This window comes from Malaclemys terrapin, chromosome 3 (assembly GCF_027887155.1).
Source record: "Malaclemys terrapin pileata isolate rMalTer1 chromosome 3, rMalTer1.hap1, whole genome shotgun sequence".
NCBI lineage: Eukaryota > Metazoa > Chordata > Testudines > Emydidae > Malaclemys > Malaclemys terrapin.
Window position 1 is genome coordinate 166,457,741 of NC_071507.1, and position 25,591 is coordinate 166,483,331.

The 25,591-nt window shown below is 36.8% G+C and overlaps 1 protein-coding gene across 1 annotated transcript in view; it reads left to right on the forward strand.

The window, feature by feature from the left end:
• Window positions 1-25,591, forward strand: part of CSMD1 (CUB and Sushi multiple domains 1) — a 1,946,356-nt gene that overhangs the window by 1,433,421 nt on the left and 487,344 nt on the right. Inside the window, exons 13-17 of the mRNA XM_054023823.1 lie at window positions 6,487-6,669; window positions 9,517-9,843; window positions 10,692-10,886; window positions 13,955-14,093; window positions 17,715-17,902. Of these exons, the coding sequence (XP_053879798.1) occupies window positions 6,487-6,669; window positions 9,517-9,843; window positions 10,692-10,886; window positions 13,955-14,093; window positions 17,715-17,902 (1,032 nt within the window). The remainder of the gene's footprint in view (window positions 1-6,486; window positions 6,670-9,516; window positions 9,844-10,691; window positions 10,887-13,954; window positions 14,094-17,714; window positions 17,903-25,591) is intronic.

A 25,591-nucleotide genomic window follows, 5' to 3' on the forward strand; every position in this document is an offset into this window, starting at 1 on the left:
ACAGATTTTGGAAATTCCAAGCTGTATTCATGAAAAAGGATCCTTTATTTTTGGATAATGCTTTATCCCTAGCAATCTTGCTTCTGGAAAAGGAAAATTTGGACCCAGTTCCCTCAGAGTCTTTAAAGGCTGTTGCTGAACCATAAAAATAGGCTCCCAAGGATCAGTGATCTCAGAGATTGCTGTGTCTAAAGTAATGGATTGAGATTGAATTTCCTCTATTCCTTAGCAGGGGATTTGCAGGTGTCTGCCCTCACTGCAGACAATTTAGAGCATCCATGTTCAGGAAGGATCTTCATTAAATTTCCTGACTACATGAATATTTATTTCCAACTGTCCAACACGCTGTTTTTTGAAGTTACCACTTTCTAACTCTCAACCTCCTTAAATACTGTATTGACTTATTTATGGTCAATATGGAATTCATGAATTTGGTCCTTTGAGTAACTAAGCTGAATTTTGGAAAAGGTCACAAAACTGTAAGGGTATTTGTCTTTGTGGTATCTTCTAAATTGAACATCACCACAAAAAATATGCTTTGTTGCATCTGCCACATTGTTTAAAACATTTATGAAGTATAGAAGAGTGAATATTCAGTTTAATTCAGTTCCATTTATGTGAATACATCATTAAAATGTTATATGCTATTAATATTTTTAGGTTAACGTTGTTGTAATAGGTATTAATATTCCCTTTACATGTGATTTATTGTCAGATTATAGTGTTTGACTAAAACATCAGCTGAATTGTTTGAAAACATAGTGGTAACAGGTGCTTAATCGGAAGTGTGCAATTACAGTCCAGCAACAGGAAAAAATGTTAAATTACTGCCATAACTAACAATATCAAAACCACAAAAGTTATAATATGGAATCACCGATCAACTACTTTAATCTTTCAGTTTTGTAGATTCAAGTAATGCAAAGACTTCTCCTCTAGAAAGGCTTGGTTTGTAGTCTAACACCTTCACATTACCCATAGTTCTTCCTTAATCATGGGTTAAATATTATTTTGAAACTGCCATAATTCCTCTCTTGAAAATAAAACAAAATGGCAGAAAAGAACTTTGATTAAATTTAAATGTGTACAATCTTCTCATCTGAATGTGTGGGAGAGTTTAATCTTGTCACTCTACCCACGTAAGAAGAGAATATGCCCCCAAAGTTGGTTATTATTGCGAGTTTACAAACAAGGTGAAAAGCCTTTCCCCAAAACACAGAAAAAGAGAACATAAAAGCTGGAAAGAACTAAATAAGATTCACGTTAATATTATAGGTAAACAGAGGAAGCTGGTGTTTCAAAAGGAGTTTGAGAGTCTATTTGCAAACGTCATGAAGTTCACACAGCTCTAATCACTTAGATCAAAAGAAGTCTGGGATTGAATGAGTACAGAGAATAATCCTAAAGGAATGGAGTTTGTATTGCCACTTTAAGTAGGTTAACAAAACAACACTGAATAGCTTTTATTTTGATGTTCTTCACTTTAACAGTTTTCTGTGCTAGGTTTGAGTTATGCAAAAGGAGACAGGCTCAGCACAGCTCCTACTAGGTTGGCCAGAGGGAGGCTCCCTTTTCATACATCTGGTGCAGCGGCTGCCTGCAAACCACAGAATGGGGTGCTGGTTTGAGTTTGAGTTGAAATAATATGCAAGATTGATCTTCAGTTAATTCAGTCACTTTGTTAATTAGTTCTTTAATCTAGTGCTTGACAATCAGCCGATAGGCACAACAACAAACAATGAAAGTAAAGTTTGTAACAAAACAAAAGTATATAAAAAGCATTGGGAATAATTAAATAAAATATAATACTTGACACAGAAAGCAAACAGAACCAAATAATATTCCTTATGTATAAATATATAAGGTCAGATTTTTGCAGAACTCTCTAGTCCCTTTGCTTTGCTCTGACAATGGAAAAGGGACATAAAGCTGGTTTAACAATCTTCTTGGTTTGGGAAAATGGCTAGGTGGCATACACCTGACGTAACCTGCTCTTTACTACCATTCCACTCTCAGCACCTGGAAAACAGGGCACAGATGAGCAAAAGGGATTGTGGCCAGAACATCACTGCTCTGCTGCTGTTTGTGGCTTCCAGAACATACCTAATTTAGAACAGCTCTGAGGCTGTCCCACGGTCAGGGAAAAACAAACAGAGTCGTGGTTATAGTCTTTGTTATGCTCTTTAAAGCAATTAAGAATAAAGAGAACAACATTACAGGAAGAGACATAAGTCCTAAATACTCTGTTCTGCTGCCCATGGAGTTTTGGCCTGAGACACACATTTATACTTATTCTTTACAAAAGAATTATCAACAAAAATCAAGTAATTATATTAGAGTTTACTACTAAAAACTGGCAGCTATTTATAGCAAAGCTTTCTCAGTTTTATCACTCCAGGACTATAGGTGAGTTTATTTACAAGAAGAAAAAAACATCTTAAATAAAGTTTTCAGGAACAAGAGTTCATGGAAAGATCTTTGGAAAGAGATTCAATAAGAAATATATATAAATACTACAGGGGCGGGGAGAAAGAGAGTGAATTCTAAAATGTTTAGAATACCTGTTTGGTTGTGGGTTGGAGTATTTTGGTTTTGGTCATGGCAATTGTGAGAGAAAAATCAGAGACTCCTTGACAAAGGTAGAAGTTATTGATCTATTTTTAAAAATGTATTTAAAATTAAAGCAAGTTGAGGTCATTTTCATTGTTCTACTTTAAGACTAATAATACAGCATGATGTAATAATGTTGAATACTTTTGATTGAGAAAAATAAATTTAATATAGATTTCATAGATTTTTGAGGCCAAAAGAGACCATTAGTTAATCTAGTATGAGCTGCTATATAATATAGGCCATATAATTTTGACTGGTTGCTCCCGTATTGAATGTTTGTCTAAGCATATCTTCCAGAAAGGCATTCAGTCTTGACTTGAAGGTTTCAAGAGATGAAGAATCCACCATTCCCATTGGTAATTTGTTCCAGTGGATAATAAACATGTGTGCCAAATTTCTACTTTGAAAAGTGGGGGCTGCGAGAGGTGAATGGCCTCCCTGATCTCCCCAATTCTGTTGCCCCTGGTTCCAACAACTTGTCCTTGTTATGCTTTTCTATTGTTGATTAAAAAGCCCTTTAGAATCTGGTATTTTTCCTGAGCGATATCACTTGCACACCATAATGAAGTCACCTCTTGATCATCTTTTTGAAAGAAATACTAACATGTGGAGAAGTTGATAATCCTATTTTTTTTTTTTTAGTAAGATAATAAAAATCAGGACTCCTGCTCTTGCTACTGACTTGTTGTGAAATTTTAAGTAAATCAGTTCTCTACTAGCTGTAAAATAGCAATGATAATATTTATTTACTAGAAGTGTTGCAAATATTAGAATCTAACTTTTTAGAAAACCCTTAAAAGGCTGGAAGAAATGGTAATATTTAGGTATCTGTCCGTTTCTGTCTGCAAATCAGGTAGTAAAATAAATATATACATAAAAAACCTAAATCATATTTGCACCCACATCTAATTGCTTCTACAGAATTAGGCATCCTTGGTTGAAAGGTAATTTGTGTATGTATGCGCAAAGTATGCCTGTTACATTAGGTAGTCCTGTTCTTCTTTGTCCCTTCTGCATCTTCACATATTCTTATGTGAAAACTCACATTATTGTAGAGCTCTCTTCTTACCCATGTCAAGTAAAGGATGAGTCACTCAAAACAATTTCACCTGCTTCCAGCGTGAAGGCATAGGTAATGATATCTTAGAAAAAGCCAGGCACTCCTTTGCCATCACCTAAATTAATAACAGTACTCATTTTGTGTGTTTAACAAATTAATCTTCCAATAAAAAGTTGATTATAAGAGTAAACATATAATAAATGAGATGCTGAATATCTAACCCCATCACTCAGCATTCTGTCTAGCCATGTGGTGAAGATATAATGCACTATCTTTGTTACAAAAAGAAAGACATTTACTATTTAAGAAGTTAACTCTGTGTAGCTTCTGTGAAAATCTTAGTTCTCTGCCCCAGTTCTCTGATATCTGTTCAATTTGGGTAATGCAAAGTTGGTCGGACATGGAAGGGAGAACTCACAGCAATCTCTTAAGGAATGAATCATCAGCTGTGCTTCTGTGAAGCTCCGGCAGGAGTTGTGCTTCTAGAGCTCCTTCTGAGGCAATACAGCTCTGATTTGCCCCAAGGCAGGATAGAGTTTTTGGAATGTAGTGCTTAGGATAATTCATTGCAAAGCCATATCTTGAACTGAGCCTTTAGCTTCTACTCTACTGCAGGCTATAATAATTCTGTATTGATTATTCATGTCCGTTACCATTAAAATGTGTTGACTCTCATTAGCATTGTCAGGTTATATTATAGTGTACAACTGCTTGTAACAATAAAGATTTAGTGGATCAGTGGTCATAGCATTTGTTGTAGGTATTACCAGTTTTTAAAGAGGTGCAGTTCCTCATTTATAACTGTTTATATATATTCATGTACCAGTCACAAAAGGTGAACATTCTTTTAATGCTGGCTTCTGGTGTGATTTAGATTTCTAGTGATACAGATGAGTTTTTTTTTTTTTTTACATACAGCAGCTGATTTCAAAACTACTTAGAGCTCCTCAATGGAGCTGCTGCTGATGCTTTTTTTTCTCTCCAAAGTTTAATCTTGCAATTGCCAGGAAAATATGTATAAATCCCCCTTTGCTGATGAACTACATGTACTCTGGTGATTTGTATGTCAGACATTTCTGCGTATTTGTCAGCAATCTGATCATAGATGCTGTAAAGGCTCTAAACATAGTGGATTGACTATTCCTATGGTAATAAATCATACCTGACGAACTTTTGCATATTAAACATTTCTGTTGGAGAAGGAGAATGTCATCATATATCCAAACAATTACAGCAAGCATTTATACCTTTTGTTACATACAATAATAAGCAACAGCTGCATTTTGTTTATACATAGGTCATCCTGATATCTTATTTTTCTCACTTATTTAGACTCTAGTCTACATTCCATATTATCTACACAAGGTTGCAAAAACTTCTCACACAGTTCTTTCCCACTCGCTTCACACAATCCTCGCTTCTAAAAATCTCGCGTTATTAGGGTTACAGTTAGCCTGACTCTTCTCACAGAAGAGATTGTTTGCATTTAAATCCCCTTCCAATCCCTGTCAGGCCCTGCTCTACTTCCACAACCCCCCATGGAAGGAGCAAGATATTACATAGGTCTTGCTCCTGGTCCATCCAAAATCAGTGGCAAAATTCCCTTTTAGTTTAATGGTGTAGATAGAATTGGGCATTAGTTGTCAATAACAATCATTTTAGTTACTGTACTGTAATACTACTTCTCTCATTATTTAATATTTCTATTTTATGCATCTAATGTTCTCATTTAACATAGGTTTCATAAGAAAATATTTCTGTATTAATTACTAGCTGATAGTTACAAACATATTTGATGTTTAGCTTCATCCGACATCAGTATTAGTTAATCCTCAGCATGCCTTTAATTATAATATTTATGACTACTCAAAATTGACATTTGATCTTAATAGGAACCATCATTTAAAATATTGTTCTATTTCCAGTGTACTTGGTTGTATTTGGAAAATATTGTGGTTCTACTTTTTAGAGTATAACATATTATTATTGGGTTTCAGCTTTATTGTGTTTCATTGATTACATAGCAAGCTGCTTGGACTGTCCAGTAAAATGCTTTTTGTTTTTATTTTTTAATACTGTTACTAACAGCCCTGCAAACTGAAATTGGGGTTTGAGAGTCAAGATGTATTCTTTGTTGCTAAATCATCATCACTGAATCTGCAGCCCCACTTTTATCCATGGTTATATCACAGCAACTGCTGTAGTTTTAAATTCTGTCCTCAGATATAACCAGGATTACACAGGTGTAAATATGGTCCCACAGTTTGAAAGAATTGCTATTTAAATTTATGCTGCACAAAACAGAATATAATCCATCTCTTTGACTGTATTGGATGAATTGCTACCAGGAGTAAAAGTGGTGAAACCTCTTTTGTCTCAAGGAAGTGAATATACATAATGGGAAGCAAAGGCCACAATCCTTTCCCTTATGAAATCAGTGGGAGAACAATTTATTCACTTCAGTGATGCCGGATTGAGCTTGGTAAGCAGATCTGCTGAACAAGAAGGTGTCCTATCTACTTTTCAGTCACATCACTCCTAAAGGGATTGTAATATCAGTTAATGCAATAGGTTTTGATTATTTGGGATAAAATTTTCAAAAACACCTAATTCCCATTTCCATTGACTTTCAATTAGATCCTAAGTCATGTCAGTATGTGCTTTTGAAAATTTAACTTTTGGTCTATTATTATTTTTAAATGTTATTTCTGGACATACTGCTAAATGTCTGAAGCCGTTTCTGGTATTGCAATATGCATGATATGCAAATATATGTTTAGATTCAATATTTTGTTTATCTCTTCCAAATTCAGAAATTGAGAAAGGAGGTTGTGGAGACCCAGGAATACCATCATATGGAAAAAGGACTGGCAGTAGTTTTCTGCATGGAGACACACTTACCTTTGAATGTCAGGCAGCTTTTGAACTTGTGGGAGAGAGAATGATCACATGCCAACAAAATAACCAGTGGTCTGGCAACAAACCCAGCTGTGTTTGTAAGAATTGCTTTGATTTTTTTCTTTCTACTAAATTCTTGACCTAAGCCTATTCCTTTTTTTGGCATTTGCAACTCACCAGCAGGGAAACATTTCAAAAGACCTTGAAGATGCGTTCAGTGATAACTCTACTAGATAGCTTAGTAGTAGCTCATTTACAAGGAACATCACGTAGAGCCATTTTAGATTTCTTTCCTTCATTTTGTATTTAATTGAAACATTTAATACTTTTAATGTAAATGTGAGTTGAATGAAACCCCAATTGAGAGATTGCTAATAGCACATAAGTGTTCAGTAGGATATCATAGCACGTATCTAGTGATTCTGGCAGGGTGAAGTACTCTGCATATACACATCAGTAAAGTCTTTCTTTTTTTAACAACTTAATAAGGTTGTATAATAATTTAAGGAATATGAGGTTATCGAGCACAGAACATGATAGGCAAGATCAGTGGATGTGATTTTATTTCTTTTAGCCAATAAAAAATATTTATAGTCAAGTTTGCACTTTGGATGGATTTAAATGATGTCAGTTTATATAATTCAGAAGTAAAACAGAGTAAATCTTTGCAAGTGGGCAGGTAAATTATGCTTTTTATCTATCTTCACCATTTTTAGAAAATGAACACCTTCTTGCAGTTTTACAAGTAGCACAGGGATTTATCAGTTGGGGGCATTTTCAAAAGCACTTTGGAGCACAATTCCCAAAGTTAATGCGGCTTGTGTTGCTAACACTGGTCTACACACAGTTTTTGTACAGGTTGGTTAACTGTGTTGGTTAGGGGTGAGATTTTTGTTTTACTGAAATAGTAATACCAGTACAATCCTTAGTACTGTTTTACCAGTGTACTTATTCCCCATTTCGTATATGAGTAAGCTATGCTGGTATAAACAGATTTATATTGGTGTAACTACTTCCACACTAGGGTCATAAATAACTTTGCTTTAAAATGCATCTAGTTATTTTATGTTTCCTTGTCTGTGTGTTTCAAAAATTATAAAATTTATGTTTGAGACAAATAGGTTATTTAAATAATTTAATTATAATTATTGAGGGTAGAAGAAGTGGATTTTTGCAATTTTTCCTTTTAAAAAACATGCCTACTTTTAGTAATGGTGAGAGTGATGGTTCACCAAATATTCAGAAAACATGAAAACTGATGCAAATCTGGGTTTTCATAGTTCACAAATGAGTACTCTTGCAGTTTTCTTTTTAAAAATAAGATGTATTTAAAATTACAAGCTGCTTTAAAATTGAGATCAGGCTTTTTTATTTTTTTTTATTTTTCTAACTCTGCTATATACAGTGGGCCAGGTTTTCACTGTTGAAGCAACAGACCTCCAATTGTGTGCGCACAACTTTTTCCCCCAATGTTCCTCCACAGGTCAGAGGACATGCACAGGTGACAGATTCTATTACTTTTGCATTCAGCTGATATAATTTGCGTATGCAGTACCCTTTGGAACAAATGGGTTGTGCAGAAGAGTGAAGCAGCCTTTTGAGAATCATTGTGTGTATGTGTGTGTGTGTGTGTGTGTGTGTATATGTGTGTGTGTATGAATATATATACACAGATACATGCATTTACACAAAAGTGTAATAGCACTTTTCATTTCAATAATCAGTTTAGCTTAACATTTTAACTCTTGGAAACAACATTTTCAAAACAAGTTATTTAAGTCCTATAAGACAAGAGAAAATGTATTATTAAACAGTCAAAACATTGATTTCAATTTGAAACATGGTAAGGGATAGAAAAGGTCCAGCCCTTGTGTGGGGTGCAATGAACCCTCCTCTTACTCTATGTTCCCACTGCTCAGATACCAACCACAACTCTGAATACTGGGAATTGGCCCTGGTTAGTGGTGTTTGGAGTGTAAGCCATCCCAAAAGTGTAAGAATGAAATAGAATCATGATTCACTCCTTTTCTCCCACTTGTACCATTTACCAGAGTTGGCCAATAGTAGAGGTGAGCATATATTGCCTTTGTTTTAGAAATGGATTAGGCCATGTCTACACTACCACTTATGCTGGCAACATTTATATCACTCAGGGTTGTGAAAAAACAACCCCCTGAGTGACAGAAGTTTTGCTGGCATGAATGGTAGTGTGCACAGTACTGTCAGCAGGAGAACTCCCACCAACATAGCTACCGCCGCTCATTAAGGTGGTTTTATTATGTTGATGGGAGAGTTGAGGTGGTTTTATTATGTTGACAGGAGGATACATGAGCGATCTTACAGCAGCACAGCTGCATTGGTACAGCTATGCCACTGTGAGCTCGCTAGTGTAGACATGGCCTTAGTGAGCATTCTTCTTTGGAACCTTTTAGACCACCACCTCACATAAGTGGAGACTTACAGTATCTGCAACATGAGCTTATACTTTACTGGTACAAATTGGCTCCACATGTCATTTTTGATTGTCACAGGAGTGTTCACACAAATTCCATTACTACTCTCAAACCAGCAGACATGCATCCAGACTCCACTACTTTTATGCACATTCACTTAGCTCACAACACGATTGTTATGTACTCTCTTGGAATGAATTCTGTTTGTGTTTCTAACAATAAATAACTTGAAAGATCTGATAGTGTCATGTAGCCACATGTGAGGAGCTAAAAAATCATAAATGCATAAAAAGGCTGAAATAAATGCTAGACCAGGGAAGTAGTCTGACATTATTAAACATGATCACATTACAAGCTCCAGCTAGCAAGAGTCATGATTTGTTAGCCCAATCTTCAAAGCCATCCATTTTCCACAGAAAACAAAAGTAAAAAGAAACATGTTTTGTATTATTGCTAAATGTTATTTTGAGAGTCTATTATTGTCTCTCTTAGTCTCATGCTTCTTCAACTTTACTACACCATCTGGAATTATTCTTTCACCAAACTACCCTGAGGAATATGGGAACAACATGAACTGTGTGTGGTTGATTATTTCGGAGCCAGGAAGCAGGATTCATCTAATTTTCAATGATTTTGATGTGGAGCCTCAGTTTGACTACCTTTCAGTGAAGGATGATGGGATTTCTGATTTACCAGCTCTTGGCACTTTTTCTGGCAATGAGGTTCCTTCCCAGCTGGCTAGCAGTGGGCACATAGTAAGACTTGAATTTCAGTCAGATCACTCTACCACTGGAAGAGGCTTTAATATCACTTATACAAGTAAGCACCTGTTTGTCTAGTTTGATATTAAGTATAACATTTTAATTAAACCCTTTCTTTGATCACAATAATACAAAGATGAATTAAGAATGTGTGTGTTTAGACAAACAAATAATTAAATTTCCGAAGGAAAACCACTGTATGTGTGATTTTAAGATATATGAGGTCTTAGTCTTTTATGTAAATTGCAAAAGTTATAGTACCTATATAACACAGATATGACACCCTTACTCTTTCACTGAAGATTTACTGTTTTCAGTTAGTTTTCCAACATTCTGTGTAATCTCTGATGTTTGTTTACTCTTACTATATAATCAGCTCAGAACCAATAACTCTTAATTTGAAAAATACTGAAAATAAGAAACTAGTATGATGCATGTAAAAATGTATACTTGAATCTGTTACTTGGTAACCCCTCCTTCATATATCTATTGAAGTGCCTAAGTCTAGGGTGCTCTTTGTTGTGATGTCTGATAACAGATGCTGTCTTGTAAGTAACACTGCCACACTTGCTATAAATTACTGGCCCTTTTGGAAGTTTTGGGTGAGGTAAGGATAGAGTAGGCATGGAGACTTCCCTCTTACTCCAAGAGATGTTCCACTTAGGTCGGAGGTAAATTGGCAGTAAGGCTTGTTCTCCTGCAGCCTGTGATTTTTCCTGTCCTATGGATAAATCAGTCTAAAGGCTTTCAATATGGTGCCTTGCCAAGCACTAAATACACGTTTAAAAAAAACCCCACCTATTTTAAGTGTACTTTGTGTTAAAGTGGGTAGATTTAATGTAGAATTTTTGATGTCATTTTTGCACAAGTAATCTGGTGCTTTTGTTCTATTTTTTTTTAAATCAGCCTTTGGTCAGAATGAGTGCCATGATCCTGGAATTCCCATAAATGGAAGACGTTTTGGAGACAGATTCCTTCTGGGAAGTTCTGTTTCTTTTCATTGTGATGACGGCTTTGTTAAAACCCAAGGCTCTGAGTCCATAACCTGCATTATGCAGGATGGAAATGTTGTGTGGAGCTCCACTGTCCCACGCTGTGAAGGTAAGGGACACACTCCTTCTTTTATAGTTACTGTCTTACATAGTATAATTATTTTATTTTTTATTGCCTTTTCACATTTAGAACATTATCAAGACTGTTTTTGGCTTTTGTTTATCACTTTTTTTTTTTACAATAGTTTCAGTGAATAGAGAATAGCATGTAATATCTCAAGACAATATACACATCTTTCAAAGAATAGAGTATTACTTGAAAACTTTTTGTTGTAAATGTGTTAAAGTTTTGACCACCACCTTTGTCTATTAGCTGTGAGTTATGGCTAGTGAAAGGATATGGTAATTTAGATATATATGGCATATAATAGAATGGTGGTAGCTGCCCTGTAGTTTAGACTGTAGCTAGCTTCCTATTATAAGCCTGATTTGTATATTCTACCTATAACTTCCCCAAAACAAACATATTCCCCTGAAATTTTGAATGTCACATGTCGTCATGGGGCAGATTCCTTCATTTTTACCAAAATTCCAAGAAAAATACATTTTTAAAATTCTGGTACTTTGAAAATGTACGTGTGTGTGTGTGTGTGTGTGAGAGAGAGAGAGAGAGAGAGAGAGAGAGAGAGAGAAATTCCTAAATGTTCATTATGTCTCCAAAATTACTTGGCCTGAAAATTCCAACTTTGTTTTCTTAGCCTTGCCTAGGAAAAGATATTAATTAGATCAGATATACAGAATACTATCTCACTGTGCTGTGCCAAATATAATATAGAAATATAATGGTCATAATAGGCCAAATCCATTATTTTCTAATGGCTAAGTGGCAGGGCATTACACAAATTTAAGCCAAGAAGCAAGTAACTATTTTTCTTATGTAAACATTATGGTCAAGAAGTTGCATGGCCTCTGACCTCAGATAGTTCCAGATACTCACTGATATATTTTTGTAGATATAGGGCTAGACCTTCGTGGTGGTAAAGCATCATAGTTCTATTGATGTCAGTGAAGCTACACTGACTTACACCAACTAAGGATCTGGCCCATATTTCTGTCAGTATTCTGGCTGTGCAAGAATTCATTTCTTGAAAGATAGTGTGCATTTTTAAGAAATTTAGAGATACTGAGAAAAGCTGGCAGCAATTTAAGATGTGTTAGATGTAAGCTTAAATGCTGCACTAGCAAGATTCATAATCTTAATAGGACCATGTAATCAATTGCTCAATGGAGCAGTTTTTGCCTAGAGCAAGAACAGTCTATTCCGAGGGGGTTTCTTCATCAAACAAAGTTTTCTGATTTTTAAATTCTATACACATAATTGATTCAGGATTCAATATTCTCTTCATAAAACTTCATTAGAAAGTTTTCATAGGTGCACAAGCAAAGAAACCATGTTGAGAGCACAGGGAAAGAATGAGCAGGGAGAAACAAATACTGAAATGATTGTCTTTAAGGAAATACATCTGTAGGGTTTTATCCTTCTCCCACTGAATCTTGTAGGACATTTGTCATTGATTTCAATAGGAACAGGATTAGGGTCTTAATTCATCAATCTAAAAGACTAATAGTTTTTCAGTAAGTGCAGTTCTTTCAACTTAAAATAAAAATGTCATTTATTGAAAAGCTATTTCTTAGTGTAAATTTTTTTTTCTTCTGACAAAAGGTTTCTCTTTTCTGATGGCAGTTATAAACCAAGTGTCCATTGTTTCAGGCTAGTTTGGAGATAATCTGGTCTGATTGTGCATGCCCATGACTTGATTGAGCTACTCTGTTATGTTCTGCTTTCAAGCACATTTAGCAATCATCGTAATAAGTGATGTGTGAAAAGTTCTTCTACACAGGATAATGCGTTATCTGGTGCAGATCAACAAAGTTTTAATAAGACTAAATAGATTTTTTTAAAAGAATATAGGATAAATTTCACTTTTTGTCAGCTTTAAGAGAGTACAGACTAGTAACATTCTGCTAGCTAATATTTCATCCATGGGCCTGAATCTGTACTTATTCGAACTAATGTAATTCAGGGAAACTGTACTGAGATCAGTAAAACTATACTAGCATAAATCTTGAGTAAAATCAGAATAATCCCTTGTGAATTCAGTTTCTGTTACAAACAATATAGTAAAGATATGACCATTAATTCACTTGTCATAGCTTCATATTATTATTAATTTGTATATGGCATTATTGGTGTTCCTGGCACTGTTTGAAGAGACTGAAGACTTGGAGTAAGATTTTGCACAGTGCATCACAGAACTCTCAGTCAAGAGGGAGGTGGAGCTAAGGTGCCTTTAAGTCATCTTTAATACCCTCCAAATCCTGGGCAGCTCCTTGGCCCTTGGTGTAACATAAACAACCCTGGGATAGCATATCTAAATTATGGCAGCCTATCCCCTGATTCCTATGGGCTTCAGTGGCACTTGGATTCTCCCCAGAGCTGTGTGCTGTGATCCACTCTTGATAAGCTTCTCTTGCCCCCAGCCTCACCCCTAATACATACTCTACAGCACAGTTTGGGAAGGGTTTTTAGAAGACCGCCTTACAGCTTCTTCCTCAGTTCCTGTGCTGGGGCATTTCTCCCCTGTCTGGATCTGAGGTTTTTAGAGCCCTGTTACACTGCTTCCAGACCTTTTTATAAGATCTTTAAGACAAGCAGTTCTATTGACTTCAATTATTACGCACCCAATAAGGTACTACTCAGTATGAACAAAGGTGGCAGAATCAGTCCCATAAATTGTGAGTCCTTGTTCTTTTATCTGTGTACTATTCCACACAAACCTATGGTGCATAGTCGAACAAAATCACTATTTATGAAGTAATGTCCTACTCCACCTACTACTCAGAAAGGTTTGAAGAATCAAATCCTAAATGAGCTCTGACAAGACATGATGTCAGGAATTATGCCATTCAGAGAGAGGGGTGTGGGCTTTTTATAAAAAAAAATAAGTAAGCAGGATTACTTTTCTCATATAATACATGTCATTTATTCTTGCTTTTCAGATTTTCTTAACAGTTAACTGAACAGTGTGTGTGTGTATGTGTGTGTGATTTATCAGCCCATTTAACTGTAATTTATAGGTATATATTTCACTACATATATATGCTTTTATTTCCCAGCACCATGTGGTGGACATTTGACAGGATCGAATGGGGTTATCTTGCCACCAGGATGGCCAGGATATTACAAGGACTCGCTAAATTGTGAATGGGTGATTGAAGCAAGACCAGGACATTCTATTAAGATCACCTTTGACAGGTGAGAACAAGAGAGAAGTCAAACAACAAGACCTATCTCAACACAAACACAGCACCCATATGTTGAAAGCAAACGGAAAGGAGTGGGGGATATGGAGGAACACTGCATTAGCTGCTCCTAGTAGAAATCTCTGATTCTGTGCTCTGATTTAAGAATTGTGAACTTTCAGTAGACACACACACACATGCACTGTACCAAATTCTGCTCTCATTTGTGCCAATGTAAATCTCTTGAAATCAAGCAAGTAGCATTGGATTTATAATGGTACAAGCAAGAGCAGAATCTTACTCAGTGCCTCTACGTAGGTGACTTTGAAAGTACAATTAGCATCTGACTGATCTACTCCAACTTTACACCAGCATTACTGGGAGAAAAATTTGATCCCCTTTCCTTGAAGGTTCAAGTTGTAAATCACTATTTTTGGTCTAGGCACTCTTTTCTTTTTTAATGGTAAAGTTTAGTTTTAGTTTAGTTTAGATGATAGGTCAGTCTTCCTGGCAGATTTACGATTAAAGACCTGTAATTCTTCGTATAGAGTTTCTTTACAACTGTTATGCTTTTGGAAGCTAATGATAGCATAATTGAGACTGTTTCCTGTCAAGGTTCTTACTTTTTCCGCCTAACACAAGTTCTGTAATAACTATTGAACCCCAAGAAGGGTAACAAAGATATGTGGCTTGTTCATTTAGCCTTTGCTGCCCAAACAGAACAAGACTTAGTTGGAAAACCTTAGTACTTCTTAAAAAAATAATCTTGCCATACTGATATCATCTAAGGTTAATAAATTGTTCATAGATTAATAAGATCAGTATCTAACAAGGCAAAAGTATAAATTTTATAGGTAATTTAAGTATTTTCTCTAGATTTGGAAAAACAGAGGATTTTATATTTTACTGTAAGTCTTACAATCCATACCTTCAGTTACCAAAATAAAATTCTCTAGCCCTTCTGACAGTGAGAACAGCATTTGATATGTAAATAAACTCACTGGTGGTTTTGATTTTGCCAGATCAAATGCACCTTAGCAGCCCAGAGTGCATTGAAATAGTCCAGAGGTAGCAGCAAAGGATTGGATACTCCAACTTACTGTTTCATAGTGAAACCTTCTACAGTTCAGGTCTTCTTAGTAACTCCTGCAAGGGCAATGAAAAATCATTGGCGGATTATATGTTCAGAAAGAGTTGGCCTGGAAATTCTGATTTGTCTTTCATTCTGAATATGAGCGAAGGATAACGAGTTCCTTTCAGGATGCCATCCTCTGGAGGGGCTAGGCACAATACAGCAAATCAAAAACAGGAGAAGCTATGATGCAGGGAATCACGAATGCCAACACCCTCAGCAGCACAAGCTGACACAGGACTCATCCAGCCTCTTCATGACTAGCTTCCCAAATGCACAACTGTTAGTGTGTTGCAACATAGATAGATATATAAATTAATGATTCAGAATAAAATAATAGACCGATCCCACTGATCAGCCAAACGAAAATCAAAACAACATAAATGATATTGGAGAGAGGCTGTGTTTGAGTAGCTGGTATATGTGTCATATAGCTTCTCTCTCTTTCTGATCCCCAATAAGGAGAAAATAATATCCTTGCATTGGGTGTTGTGACAAGAAAAATAACAGTTGTCTTCTTTTTGAATATTATACTTTTCTTTGGTAAAGATGGCATAGATCTTTTTTTTTCTGTTTTCTGGCCATCAGCTTTTTCAGACTCAGCTATTATATGGCTTAGTGTGATGGGTGGCAGGCAGATCATTTTGCTGTGCCCACTGGTGCATTGCTAATTACTTATGCCGTGGTTCTTATGCTGCAGTAACCTGAGACATTTAGATTATTTCCCAATGAACCATGGGAAACTTGTCTGTCCTTCTGGGACAATGGCTTTTCTCGTGTCTATGGGCCTTCTTTTGTTGAATAGGCAATAACACCTCTTATGGTAAACTAGTATTTTGCACTTGGTAATGCTCGTCTCCTGACTGTGGGGTTTACAGTTTTGGAGCAAACACTTTTAAAGTTACAGAGCAAACATTTAAATATGACCTAAAAACATAGGGCACAGATGTTATAAGAAAGATTAATGCCTGCAGCATCCTACAAACATTTCATAAAGTTGAAACACTAAACATATTCTTATAACTGTAATATCTGTTTTAACAATACTAACACATAGGTGACTTGTGGATTACCAGCCCAAATTAAAGCATCACCTGGGTTTTAGCATCCAGCACCAGACAGCCTGGGTTGAAAACACCACTGAACTTGGATTAGAGAGTTTTGTGTAGGGGACAGGGATAGATGAAGGGCAACATCCGAGTAGGAGACCAAGTTAACTCTGCAGTAAAGACAACCTCTCAGAGGCTCAGGACAATCATTTACTTACCTTTGTGACAGTTAGGAGAACATAGAGACTCCTTTAATTCTGAATGAGTTTGTTACTCTTTTTATGGGCTTCTGAAAAGTCAGAAATATAAATTGAGTGGTAAGAGAAAACTAAGCTAAGACCTAAATATCCTTTGCCTTTTGCTGATTTTTTTGTGTGAGGGATAGTTTTTAATGGATTTATACATTCATACTAATAGATATATAAAGTATAATGGGTCTGACTGGGAAGTTTGTTCTTGTTATATCATCATTACCTACAAAACATAATTCTTTCTTAACATAATTTTTGGTTACTTGTTAAATTAAAACAATTTACAAAAAAGAGTGTTATTCTCATTTGCTCGGTTGACACAATACCACACATTCCTTATTTTCAGTCCTCTGTAACAACAAGAATTCAGTTTTCGTTCTCCCTGGCCCACTAATGATGTGTTTCTCATTTTGTTAAGACAGTTGGAGGATATTTGCTTTCAAAAACCATGTTCTTTTGTACAGGAACACAGGGTTTCTTGCCCCCAGAGATTAAACGAATCGTCTCCATAGGAGAGTTACATAAAATGTCAGTTATCGTATATTTTTCATACCTGGCCACAAAATATAAATCTTACAAAATGACAGACATCTGTTTCTACATGAATGCTCTCAAACTGACATGTACAAGGTTCAGGTTTCCTAGTTCATAAGGCTATCTGGTATAACCACTAACAGTTGAGAAAAGTGTTTGCTGTGCAGCATGCCTGCCAATACTGAGACTAGAGATAGGACTAACCTGTGTTCATTTAATACAGGAATGACTAGCAGAGAATGATTGCAAACATAGCCACCCTTCATGAATCTGAATTCAGTATGCTTAGAAGCACTGTGGTCTACTGGATATGATAATAGACTGGGACATAAGAGACTTAGATTTTATAGTTAGTTAGGACCTGTTGTGTGATCTGGGGCAAATCACTTTGCAGACAGACAAAGATCTGAAGGGGCAAAAAGGCACAGAAAATGTAAAGTGATTTGCTTCAGATTGCCCAATAGGTCAGAACTGAGGGAAGAAAGGACTAGAAGAGAGGAAGAAAAAACCTGACCCTTCCTTAATTTTAATTATTTTGATGTGTCTGTAGACATTCTGAATTATATATTATCTGAAATTCTTGGTCACAGTTACATTGGAGTTCTAACATTTTCTGAAAGTTACATTTTTACTCTGTTTATACACTAATTTGGTGTGTTCCTTTTCAGATTTCAGACGGAAGTTAATTATGATACTTTGGAAGTTAGAGATGGTCCAGCAAACTCATCACCATTAATTGGAGAATATCATGGTACACAAGCACCACAGTTCCTTATCAGTACTGGCAATTACATGTATCTGCTATTCACTACGGACAATAGTCGTTCCAGCGTTGGCTTCCTAATTCACTATGAGAGTAAGTCTGAGATTTCTCTGGTATATTTTTATTTAAATATTAAAAAAAATAGGAAACATTATATACAAATAAATTATCATAAATATATTTGCCTAAGATCAAATGATGTTAACCCCATATCTTACTTAGGAACAGATTCTGAAACCTATAATCATGTTGAAAAATTTTACTCACTGTCATGGAGTAAGGTGCTAAGCAGCAAGAGCAAGGTGTCAGAATCTGGCCCTTGGATTATAAACTTTTTGAGACAGGGATAGTCTCTTCATTTTATGTGTGATATATAATAGCACAATAGGGCCATGATCCCTGATTGGCCCTCTAAGCAATACCACAATGCAAATAAATAAATGATCTCTTTGTGAATCCCACAAATAACTGTAATGATGTGATTTTTAGGGATTGTCTGTAGAGCTTTATACATGTAGGTGCTCAGCATCTCTGAAAGTCAGGCTAATTTTAATGTAAGAGTATAATTTTAGGCACCTGGGTTTGAAAAATGCTGTCCTATGTAGATAGTTACATATATGTAATTATATTATGAAATCATATTTATATTTATATACATGCAATGTATTTACACATGTGTGTATTTTGTGCAAATGTAGGCCAACACTTTCTAACCTAAAAATGACAGGGCAGACAGAGGTAACAGTGTGCCTGTAATGCACAAAGTTTTATTTACACAACAGAAATCAATTGAATGCTTAAGCAGTAAGATCTTATCCAGCATGAGAATATCAAAATCTGTCCAATAATAATAATAATTAACAATCTTTACACTAAACATGGAACAGGACTGAAGTACTGGAAAAGCCCGAGTATTCATGGGATAAGACAATACCAAAATTCCTGTCTCCGCATAATGGCAGTTCAGCTCTGTGGCACTTTTTGTAGGAGCAGAGGTTTATCCTAATATCCCTGGCCAAAATGTCCCATCTTCTACTCTTGAACACTGTGCTGTGTTTCAGTTGACTTCAGTACTCCACTCCAGAGAGGACTCTGTTTCTTAGGGCTTGTCTGCATGGCACAGTCCGGAGTCAGAGGGGTGCGATTTGTAGAGTGCTCTAAAGTGTTGTGCTTTACATGCCCTATGTAACATAGGACTATGTTAAGGTGAACTAGGTACCTTTTAATTTGCATCATCAGAGTCTAAACTGGGCAGTTAAAATCAAGACCTGCATAGTCTGGTCTGCAGTGCCATGTAAACAAGCCCTAAGGTACTGTTTTTGTGTGTGTGTGTGTGTGTGTATATAAATGTGTAGTATTATTTTCAACAATCAATATTGTCTGGAAACCTCTCTGTAATCTATAGGAAATCTAGAGCCACAGGGTTGTATGCCATAGTGTCCATTTCATGGTTCCATCCATACCGAAAAAGTGCTTCTGAACACTCATTTCTGATTCAGGCATGGAGGGGAGTGAGTTTGAAACTAGTGTCAGTGCTTGAGTGGGTTGTGGTATTTAGAAGGGGAGCAATAGCACCAGATTGGTGGTGGCATGTTGGAGACAAAGAACAGTAGGTAGGTGTTTTTTATGGAGGGAATCAGGTCAGGTTGCTGAGTGAGAAAGGGGAGGGGGAGCAGCTACAGCTGCTTGTGACACAGTGAAGGACAAAAGGGTTTGAGCTGAATGACTGTCTGTAGGATTTGGCCAGTGGCATTAAGAGATTAGAAATCAGGCAGTTATGAAGATCAGAGTTGAGGCACTCCAATAGCTCTGCAAACTCTTTAAATTCTAGGTCCTGAAGTGCCAACAATAGCACTTGAAAAACCAAGAGGTTATCTAAGAAATACTATATAGAGAAGTTCTGGTATCAGAATGAATCTGCCTTCAATAAAGTAAAATACTATTTCTATTTATTTGTTAGAACAATTTCTGAAAAGCTTTTAAAACCACATTGGCTTTCTGTATTAGTGGTGTTTTAGCTAGAAAAGAAACATTTAATGTAGAAGGTTATAAAAATATAACTTTAGCATTTCTATATTTTTTCTGTATGTCTCTACAGCATATATATGACTCTTCCTGCAGCATCTACAATAACAATTTTATCTCTGTTCCAGAATTAGACTGGAAAAACTAGTGCCCATTCTAGCATTTTAGTAATTCTTTCATATTGTCGATTGTTTGTTCTTTTTCTCTTTCAACACAGAAAGTACAGTACTGCAACAGTGCTGAAGCTCACTGTATTCTTATATAGGTTCAGTACCTGGTATATTCCTAGGTAATAATGAAATACTTTGGTTTAGCAAAAATATACCAAATCTGATTAATGTTGAATCAATCTAAGTTAGATATAAGGAAGGGAAATCATAGTGTTTTGCTCTTTTTATGATAATATCTTTCTAGTGATCTACATTAAGTTTATAAGTTTAGGTAGAAAAGTGGCATTATGCCTATTATATTTTTATTGTTACACAGAAAATTTTGAAGAATAGTATTTCTTGTGGGTGGGTGGGTGGGTAAGGGGTGTACAGATTTACAAAGACACAATATGGAGTTTATAAAGCACTGGTTTTCAATAGGTATGCAAAGTATGAAATCTATTTCTATTACAGTTGTCACTCTTTAAAATATTCATCATGATTTAATGCAAATTTTGAACTGTATTTGCACTTTTCTCTGAACTTAGAATAAGAAATACTACAAATGTTATAATAGACTGAACTACTGCAATAAATGGCCAGCTTTTAATAACAATATGACACCCCGCAGGGTACAGTCTGGGGTAGAGGCTACACCCTTTTTTCTGATACATCTCTTACCACTGTAGTTCATGTCTTTGTCACCTCCTAATTTGATTAAAGCAATATGCTCTATGAGGGACTACCTTAAATTCTTTCAGAAACTAAAGCTTGTGTAAAATGCAGCAACCTGCTTTTTGCCAGCTTGTCGAGTGTTTCACCATAAGCATATTAAAGTAGTGCTTCTTGATTTCCAGTGGCTATCTATAGATTTCCAGATGGAATTTAAGGTGTTTAAATAAAGTGTTGCTCTTGACCTTAAAAGCCCTAAATGGCTTTGGATCTACCTACCCGAGAACTTGGGAACATTATAACAATACCATACTGTTGTATGGGTATAACTCCCCACGTGGGCTTTCATATTCTGGATTTAGAATGCCTTGTTTAATTTTAGTTTGTCACTTTGGAAGAGGTTTTATTATTATTATTTTTTTAATCTTATTCTGGAATAGGTGCTTCCTCATGAGAAGTTACACTGGTATAAATACATTGATGTAACTATAATAATATAACTATATTGGTATAACTCTCCCTATAGACAAGCCTTGAGAGATTTCTTCTTGGCCCTGCCATATTGCTGCAGGTGTGATCTGCAGTGAGCTCATACTCAATGTCCCTCAATATAAAAGAGAGAGGGCTTCTGCGGAGGGGCCAGGGGTAGCGCACTCTATAAGGGCCCCTTTCCTTGCAATATGCCTTCCTTCTTGACCTGAAATAGCTTGAATCTATTGACTTGCAGAACGTGGTGGAAGGCCCATATGTTTAAGAAGGCAGTGGAAGAATTAAACCCAGCTTGAGGTCTTTTGTAGAGGAAAAGTGGGGGACTTCTTTCATTATATTCAAGTTGCAAAGTTATTTGATTATTGCTGTAATTTCTGAGATTGGTGGTGTTTTTTTCTTCCATAATAAAACACATTAATTTATTGTATTTGTAACCATGTCAGAAGTTTACATAGGTGAGTCTCCTTAAAAAAAACAAACAAACAAACAAAAACAAATAAATAATTAAGGAATAAAGTTTGGGACCCACTCTATCCTGGATCATTACATAATTTTGACCAGCTTTATTATTAATATGAATATTCTGATATTCTCTTTTTCAGTTATAAAAAAATGAATTCTTGACCACAGGTAGCATCAGTTTTTCAAAGCTGTTTATTGAAGTAATCTGCAAAAATTGATACAGTGAAATATTAGTGCACAGGGACCCAAGAAGCTGGGCTAGGTCTTTTGAGAGTACAAAATTATACAGGGCTAATAAATGATCCTAGTCTTCTTTTATATACAATTCCCATAGATAGCATTTGAACAAAGATATTCTTTTGATATCAAAAGCAGCAGAACTCCAACTTGCAAAGTTTTTCACATGGGTTCCTGTTAAGCATAGGTCAGAGCCATAAATGAAGCACTTTTTTCTTCCTTTAAAGGTCACCTGCAAACAAAACGAGTTTGCTTTTAGTTGTATGAAGTAGGTATGAACACTTATTTTTCCTTCTCCCATAGCTACCTAGATAGATATCTATAAAACTTCAGAAATATCAGGAATATCAAATCTATTTTCCTTGTTTTTGCTGGAGGACCAAATACTTGGAGTGAGACTTTCTGAGCCCAGCACGTTAAATCTTTCAGAAAGATTTTTTTTTTCTCCTAACAATTTGCAAGGCATTTGAGTTAAACATGCATTAGCAAAAATAAGCAAAAAGCAGTTTTAAAAAGTTTTACTAAAACTCCCTTCCCTTCTAGCTTGTTCATGTGCCACTTTTAGTATATTTGATATGATAATGCCACCAGCTGTCCATATTTTTTCAGAGCAGGGCTCTCATTGGTGAACCTTATCAGGTCAAGAGATGTGTGCAGGAGGCAATGGATGAGGAGGGAAGAAAGAAGCATAGGTTTAGGGGCTGGTTGGTAATGCATTTCAGCAATCTGCAGTCAGAAATGCCAGCCATCTATCCAAAGAACTACAGACTATGCCCCAGAAACAGATCTGGGGAGAGGTAGGGAACAGGTTTCCGGATCAGGGGTCCCTTATGCCTGGCCTATATCCATTCCTCATGACAATCAGGGGCTGGCTGGATTCTCTATGTGAGGCATGGAGCCAGAGAAGTACTGTAGAAGATCTTGAATACGTGGCATACACAGTATATTTGTCAGCTTTTCTTGGTGTATGTGAAAAAGGGTTTGGCAAAGGAGGAGAATATTTTTTTTCCTATTTAATTGTAATATTTCAAAAGTGGTTTGGGTCCAGGGTATCACAATAATAGGTGTGTCATATTTTGAGTTCCTGTCAACTGCTGCAAAAAAGTGTCAGGGCTAAATTTAAAAACAAAACAAAAAAGAGAGTAATTGTTTTTCTTCTGGAAATGTTAATACGTATTTTATCCAGAAATGTCATGGGAAATTCAGTTGTTTTCTAAACAATATTTGTAGTAAATCGGAAGACTGAACTCAATCATTAAAATGTGAAATTTAGGTATCTTAATACTGCTTAAGTGAAAAATTAAAACTTTAGTAAGTTGATACTGATGCCACCATAATATTAATTAAAGTAAAATATCATCAGAATAAAGCCTTAAATAAAAATGTGAGTCTCTAAGACTGAATATATTGAAAACTACTTAAGATCTGTAGATAATTCATTAACTCCAAATCTTTAATATCTGTATTCTGGCCTTTTGATGTCATTTATTAATATGTCTTATGGAAAATTAATGAAATGCCTTGTAGACTGACTACTATGTATCTCAACCAAAATGTCAGTACAGTGTCTGTATGTTTCTTAGGTAAAACTACTGGTAAATATTTCAACATTTTCAGGAACAAATGATGTGCATTTTTGTCATCTTTAAAAACTCTTGCCCCGCTTTGCCCTCTTGGGTCTCTCAGTTGCCCCTTGGTAAATTGCCCACTTTTGCAACTCACCCTTCTTTGGGCTGGATCCCTCCCGCCTAGCCTGTTCAGACCAAAACTAAGGTAGGTGCTGATGTCCATTGACTCTTGTGACTTGTAGCCCTCTGCACAGGTTACCTGGAAGGATATTTCTTCTTGGAAAGAGAATACAGAGTAATTCTCTAAGACAAATCAACAGTTAATATAATATAATATAAGGAGATATACCTATCTCATAGAACTGGAAGGGACACTGAAAGGTCGAATCCAGCCCCCTGCTTTCACTAGCAGGACCAAGTACTGATTTTGCCCCAGATCCCTAAGTGGCCCCCTAAAGGATTGAATTCTCAACCCTGGGTTTAGCAGGCCAATGCTCAAACCACTGAGCTATCCCTTCCCATCTTTTTTTTTGTTTGTTTTTTAAGTGCAAGGGTTTTTTTTTCTTGTTTGCTTGTTCTTTTTTTTCCCATTTAAAAGTTCAGAAGCTGTTTTTTTTATTAGGGTTTTATCAATTCCTTTGTCTTAAGAATATATATAACAGTTTCTAGCTGGCTTGATTACCTGCCTCCACACCATGCATGCAACTCAAGATCACTTGAACAAGTTCTGAGAAACTCCAGGCTGGACAATCAAATGTGAGTGGCATCAGCTCTTCCATTTTTTGGGGGCACAGACCCATGAATCTTGGGTATGTTCACACAGCTAAAAGAAAAAAAAATGAGGGGGGCAGGGTCTCTGAGCCAAAACCTCTACACTGCTGATTTTAGCCCCACGGGGGGATCACCGGTTTCAGCCACAGCACTCCCTCCATAACTAAACCCCTGAGCCATGGCACTCCTCCCCCCCACCAGCTGAAACCGGGAGCGGAGCTCCGGGGAGTCCTGAGCCCCCACGGGGCAGAAGCTGGGAACGGAGCTGTGGGGCTGAAGCCCTAAGTCATGGTTCCCTCTCCCCCCCTGCGAGGCTGAAGCCAGGACCGGAGCTGTGGGGCTGAAGCCCCAGAACTCGCCCCAGGTCTAAAGCCCTGAGCCCTCGTGCTCCCATGGGGCAGAAGTCCTGAGCCCCCCCCACCCAGAGCCACACTGCCCCCAGGATCAGAAGCTCTGACTCCACCCTGCTGCAACTAACAATTAAATGATTAAGAGATTGAATGTAAACAAAATATTTCTGATAGAGCTAATATGGAAAATAATGTAAGGTGAGTCCATGTTAGGATTGCCCTAGTTTTCATTATTCATATAATAAATTGTTTTTCATTCCCAATGTAAATAGACATCAGTGAAAAATTTAAGATCTGCAGATTTTTTCCTCCTCAAATACTGAGGGTATGTCTACACTATGAAATTAAGTCGAATTTATAGAAGCCGGTTTTATAGAAATCTGTTGTATACAGACGATTGTGTGTGTCCCCACATAAAATGCTCTAAGTGCATTAAGTTGGTGGACCGCGTCCACAGTACCGAGGCTAGCGTCGACTTCCAGAGCATTGCACTGTGGGTAGCTATCCCACAGTTCCCGCAGTCTCCACCGCCCATTGGAATTCTGGGTTGAGATCCCAATGCCTGAATGATGCAAAATAGTGTCGTGGGGGGTTCTGGGTACATGTCGTCAGGCACCTCCCCCTCCGTCCGAGCAACGGCAGACAATCGATTCGCGCCTTTTTACCTGGATTACCTGTGCAGACAACATACCACGCCAAGCCTGGAGCCCGTTCAGCTCAGCTCACCGTCACCATATGTCCTCTGGGTGCCGGCAGACGTGGTACTGCATTGCTACACAGCAGCAGCTAATTGCCTTTTGGCAGTAGACGGTGCAGTATGACTGGTAGCCTTCATCGGCGATCTTGGTGCTGGCAGACGTGGGGCTGGCAGACGTGGGGCTGCATTGCACACAACAGCAGCCCCTTGCTTTTTGGTAGAAGATGGTATATTATGACTGGTATCCATCATCATCGTACTGCAGTGGCGGTCAATCATGGGCACCTGGGAAGACATGCTCAGTCCTATCGAACTGTCTTGACGATGATGGCTATCAGTCGTAGTATGCTATTTTCTGCCAA